This window comes from Stegostoma tigrinum, chromosome 34, assembly GCF_030684315.1.
Source record: "Stegostoma tigrinum isolate sSteTig4 chromosome 34, sSteTig4.hap1, whole genome shotgun sequence".
Taxonomy (NCBI): Eukaryota; Metazoa; Chordata; class Chondrichthyes; order Orectolobiformes; family Stegostomatidae; genus Stegostoma; species Stegostoma tigrinum.
The window spans coordinates 2,542,043-2,548,013 of NC_081387.1; the positions used below are offsets into that span (position 1 = coordinate 2,542,043).

Genomic DNA, 5,971 nt, shown 5'->3' on the forward strand with positions numbered 1-5,971 from the left:
ACGTGAATTTTCTGAAATGTCAACGCTCACATATTCTGCTTAATTCATGATATTACACTATTTAATTCCAGTGTGGTCGGAAAGGGGAATATGTATAAAGGCCCATATGGACATGGATGAATGTCCGTCATGCAGACTGGTGTGAATCCCTAAAAGGAGTCAGAGAATGTGTAGAATGCAGTTAACTGATCGACAGCAATGAATATTGTCAAAGTGTAATAGAAGCAGGGTCTGTTTCTGTTTTGAGGAAAGCAGGAATGATGCTGTCAGAGACTGATTTTGAGGACATTGTTGCATATGAATATGTTGTTCTGATTTTTAGACTATTATCTTGAAAGCACCTGCACTAACTCTTTTGAATGGAATGAGTGCAACACAAACATTACAGTGAAGGCAGCTTGTTCAAACTATTGGAAGGAATCTCAATGTGGTAGCACTCACCTGATCCCGCGGGGTTGTCTCTCAATGATAAATAACAGTTCACTCTTCGCCTGTCATCTGTCAGTCAGGTGGAGTTAATTCTTCTGTGACAAGAGACACCATCACTTCTCAGACACGATGCCAGTTCCCCTTACTGATTATCCATTTTCCACGTTACCACCAATTTTACAGACTGCAATGATTTACTATCCGATTATAGCAGTGTTTGGAATTCCAGGTAAGGGTCTGAAATTCATTTTCTCACTTTTAGTATTGGGGAAAACTGTGTTTCTGCTCGTTTTAAGGAAATTCTCTTTTGCCATGGACGATTATCTCACACTAATCTAACAGGAGACATTCAATCTCTTTCCCACTGTTTGCCCATGTTTACGGACAGTTCATGCGTTGCCTTTTGAACGTTATTTTTTCAGTCTCCCAAAAAAGCTGCGGCTGCTTTGCGAGCTTTCCAAATGGTATAGTTTTAGTTGTAAATTCGTTCTCTGTCTAGTACAATGACTTACTGTGAATTATTTCTGTCACTACCCTGCTCTCGGTCACCTTCTCTGCTGCCGAGAGGGAATTTTTCTTTCTTCCACAAAAGGGAGGCATTGTGTTTTTGCCTCTCCCTCTCTCCCTGCTGCCAGACTCGGCGGAGCAGCAGCTCCAGACACTGAAATTGCCGTTTCAACAACGTCGGTCTGGAAGACATTCAAGCTTTGTTTCGAGATGTGAGCCTCGGTTCTTCATTAATCATTCCGATTTTACACAGAGCACCATTTTCATGATCAACTAGATGCTAAGTTCTCTGTGTTTACCACTCAGTGCTCACCCAGTTCATCCATTGTGACATTTTACAGTTTTAGGATGATACAAGAGCCATTTTCCGTCTGCTGGGGAATAATATTGCTCCCAACAGAAATTGTTTAATGTAACATCATATCCTTGTAGCTCGAGGGTTTTTTTTTCCAATTATCCGACCCTGTGCCATCCATCAGTTTAATCTGTCTTGTAACTGAATGGAAATTCTGCCCAGAATTTGACTCCATTAACTGCTCCACTCTCAGTGAATTGAGACTCCTGCTTCTTCATCATCTCAACATCTTCAATTTAGAACTTCATTTCTGTCGTTTTACTTCTCACCAAATGATCTTTTCTGTGTACTTTTCGACCCTCTACTCATTCAGAATATGACGAATTTCCACCACAGGTAACGTCCAGTCCATTGAACCATAGATATCAACCAAATTGTGCCCAGCATCTAAATTCTCTGCTCCATTGGATTCGAAGACTTCATACTCTGTGGAGTAAGGTCCCATATCCTTCGGATTAGTAAACCCTCAATCTTTATTTTTGAGCATATTTCTGAGTAAAAATGTCAAAAAAATCGGATGTTGAGCTTTAAATCCTCCTGAACCATTCAGAGATCATGTAAAGAAAAACAAAATGTGTCGAATAATTGTCTCACTGTTTCAAATGATCTCAAGATTCTCAATGGAAAATTCCTTTGTGTGTTGCAAAGTGTTTCATTGACAGAATGAGCTCAATGCTTAATTTTATCTCAGCGTCATTTTGGCAGTGAGCTACTCCATTTGGTATCCGAGTGGATTTATAGCATTAGACAGAGAATGGCGAACTTACAATTCGGCCCAATGTTCAGTGAATGCTGTGAGATATTATATTCCAAGTTCTCAAGTCACATAATAGTTTCTCCCTATGACTTATTTATTGAGCTTTCTCACAGAGTGTGTGACTGAGATGAAGGAGTACACAATTTAATTTACTGGAGTGACAAAGTTTTTGGCCCAGAGAAGTGTGCGTTTTGAGGTCATTTTGGTGGAGCTTTCAGCAGAGAATCACAGAATAATGTCTGGCGTTAATGGATGGCTTGTATTTGATTCTGTTCAGGTGTTTGAACATACGACATCTAACATATCTAATTTGTCGTAAACGGTTGAACTTGAAAACACACAGAAACGTTTTCCACCACCATAATTGTTTGTGTTCAAGTACATCTCTGCTACTTACAACAATAACTGGCCAGTAACCCCCTCTCAACTCCAAGGGTTTACACCACCAATTATATGGACAAAAGAAGGATATCATCTCAAAGGATCCTATCTATTATTTGAATAATTACATGAACATACAGAGAAAAGTTTATATGGATGAATTTATTTCGTACTCGTTAACTCTAATGTATGTTTTAAATTTTTCAAATCCTGTCAGTGGAATGCTCAACAGTCATATCGAGATCCAGAAAGAAATTACAAATCATGACAAAAACCTGAAAATCTCACTTCTTCGCTGCAAACTGATGGGTGATTCCCTTTTTCTGTTTCTTCAAATTTTACAGCTAATGTGATAACTATTGTGATCCTACACCGAAGAAAATGTGGTCTGTCCAGATGTATTACCAGTTACCTGGTTGCAATGGCTTCTGCAGACCTACTGGTTCTTATCACGGACGTGGTATTTTGGCGGATTAAAGATTTTTATTTCCCAAATACATTCCTATTACTTACGAATGTGTGTCCTTTTAACTACTTCCTGGCTCGTGCAGCCACAGACATATCTGTCTGGTTAACAGTCGCTTTCACTTTTGATCGTTTTATTACCATCTGCTGCCAGAAGCTGAGGACAAATTATTGTTCTGAAAAAATTGCAAAAGTGGTTATAGGATCAGTCAGTCTGCTGCTCTGCTCAAAAAACATTCCCTTCTGCTTTGCATTTTGCCCATACTATATCATTGACAATGTAGCCTGGGGATGCAAATTTAAAATGGAATATTACACTGAAGCAGCATGGGTCGCATTTACCTGGACTGACCGCTCTTTAAATCCCTTGCTGCCAGCTTTAATGATCATTCTGCTCAATGCTCTAACAGTGGGATCCATTTTCACAGCTAGCAAAATCCGCAGGAAGCTGAGAGAAAGTAAGAATGATGCAGATAAGAACGATCCAGAGATGGAGAAGCGAAGGAAATCCATTATCTTACTCTTCACTCTCTCTGGAAACTTTCTACTGTTATGGATGATGTTTGTAATACTTTTTGTAGTAATGCATATTAAAAAACATTATTATGCAACAAGCTTTGAAGACCCAATGATCATCACGGACTGCATCAGTTTCATGCTTCTCCTCTTGAGCACCTGCACAAACACGTGTATTTATGCAGTGACCCAGACCAAATTCAGAGAGGAGCTCAAGACTGGGATAAAATATGCCGTTCGAATGGTATACGTATTATTAAAGCACAGCTAATAAAGAACATATTCCTCACATTGAAATTATGTTGGCTCTCATATCTCATCATATTTTATTTGTGTATCCTGTCTGTCATCCATCTCAGCCCGATCCTTCTCCAGTTACAAAATGACCATATCTGAGAAGCTCTGTGTTTTCATATTGAGCTATTGGTGTCAGTTCAAACAAACAGTAAAATGTTTATTGCTGTGAATTATCTGATGAGCAGAAAGTTAGATGAATGTGAAAATGATTTGATGTAAATGTTGCGTTTGTATATTTTCCCACTTAACTGAATGTAATATTATTTCTGAGGAGGGGTCTCGACCTGAGGCGTCAGCTTTCCTGCTTCTCTGATGATGCTTGGCTTGCTGTGTTCCTCCACCTCTATATCTTGTTATCCTGTAATATTATTTAGGTCGGGGCTTGTCCGTTAGTTAAACTGCCAGAAAGGTTTTTCACAAACCTCACACATGATTGACATATTCACAGTGTGAGTGTGAATGGAAGTGCGGTGATTCCCAGAATGATTTGCCACAAACCTCACATGTGCATTGTTTCATCTTTGAGCGAATGGTACAGTGATTCATCAGGCCAGATCACTGCGATGCCCTTCTTACCTAAGAATGTTATCTCCAAACATAAATATGTCAGGGATCCACCATGGGAATGAATTTACGATAAATCATCATGCACATCACTTTTGAATGGTTTAACTTCCAGGAAGGTGTTCTTGCATTAAAATTTGAATAGCAATTACACCTTTTCGAAGGAGATCATGTGAGCCTGTGCAAGATTCCTCACGTCTTAAATTTCAGTAGCTTCTAACAGGTTGGAATGAGTGATTGGTATATTAGTTTTGAGGAATGAGTGAAGCTTCTCCCCCTTTAAAACCGTACATATTTCTTCCCAAAATGGCCCTGACTGATTCCCACTGCCGAACTACTGGCAATGTTAGTTCGGATGGAAAGGTCCACACAACTGACCAGTTTCAGATCGATGATATGCCAAAGCTACCTTAATGAGAATGATTTTTAGAAGACAGTTTCACTGCCTAATTTTCTCTGTGTTGTACCGCAACAGGGCGGGATGCTTTCCCATATTTATGCAGTTATCACTTGGCTCATGGTCAGAATGTATTTCTCATGTCGATCCTCCAAGTATTATCGGGGGTACTAAAGTGTAATACTTCTGTAAAACAGCAAAATGAAGAATGGTTTCTTCTTACTGCGTGTTCTCCTTTGATGAAGGGTTTGACTGCTGATATGGAAAATATTCCACTGCGCCTGTCAATTTGAGATCCTCATGTGGGATGGGGGAGATGGGGTGGAGTTGGGAATCATTTTCAAGCCCTTTCTTTTCCCTCATTTGACTCACTTCCCTCTGTTTCCAGCAAAGGACACAATACAGTAATAAACAGCTGACAGTTTGGCTATTCTCATTTCCCTAACCTGTCCCCTAAATTCCCGAGAAACATCAGAGAAATGGAAAAGACAAACAAATGCAGGTAAAATAGGATTTCAGAATGCTGCATAACTTTGATGCATACTGGTGAAGACCAACTTTACTCTTAAAGTATGTGTTTAATGTAAAAACAAACATTCATTTGAATTTCTAATAGAGTAACGATTTTCAAATTTCACACATTGTTTCTAAACAGTGAAGGGAAAGTGCTGGCGTCGAAGTGCCTCAACCTGAGTAAAATGGTGCTTCCTGTTGCTCATTGAAGTAGGAATGGGAACTGCAGTTGCCGGAGAATCTGAGAATGCACAGCGTAGAGCTGGATGAACGCAGCAGGCCAAGCAGCATGAGAGGAGCAGGAAAGATGACATTTCGGGCCTGGAACCTTCATCAGAAAATTTAAAAAAAGCTTTCATTTTTCTGATGAATGGTCTCGGCCCGAAACATCAGCTTTTGTGTTTCTCTTGATGCTGCGTGGCCAGCTGTGTTCATTCAACTCCGCACCTTGTTATCTTGGATTCTCCAGCTGTGTTCATTCAGCTCTACACTGTGTCATAGCTGATTGCAGGGTTATGGTTTGCCCTTGGAAATAGCACGCACTGCATTCACTCAGACTACACATCTCAAATTAAGCTGTCAGGATGAAAACTGGGCAACACTATCAGATACAAATCACACCTATGCAAAGGGCCAAATTCTTTGATTAAATTATTCAAATAAATCAGTGTCAGCGATGAATGGCGTGAGTGGAAACTGCTGCTGCTGGAGAATCTGAGATGACAATTTCGTTCATATCTTTCATAGATAACAAGGTTTAGAGCTGGGTGAACGCAGCAGGTCAAGCAGC

General features: G+C 39.9%; 1 protein-coding gene across 1 annotated transcript; it reads left to right on the forward strand.

Moving 5' to 3' along the window:
* Positions 1-558: 558 nt before the first annotated feature.
* Positions 559-3,681, forward strand: LOC132206191 (probable G-protein coupled receptor 139). The gene is made up of 2 exons (XM_059639403.1): positions 559-658; positions 2,774-3,681. Exons 1-2 carry the CDS (start codon positions 559-561, stop codon positions 3,679-3,681), a joined length of 1,008 nt encoding a protein of 335 aa, XP_059495386.1.
* Positions 3,682-5,971: the final 2,290 nt, after the last annotated feature.

Coding starts and splice junctions, on each gene's coding strand:
- LOC132206191 (XM_059639403.1), top strand. CDS start 559: ATGCCAGTTCCCCTTACTGATTATCCATTTTCCACGTTACCACCAATT. Junction 659..2,773: donor AGCAGTGTTTGGAATTCCAG/GTAAGGGTCTGA, acceptor CAAATTTTACAG/CTAATGTGATAACTATTGTG.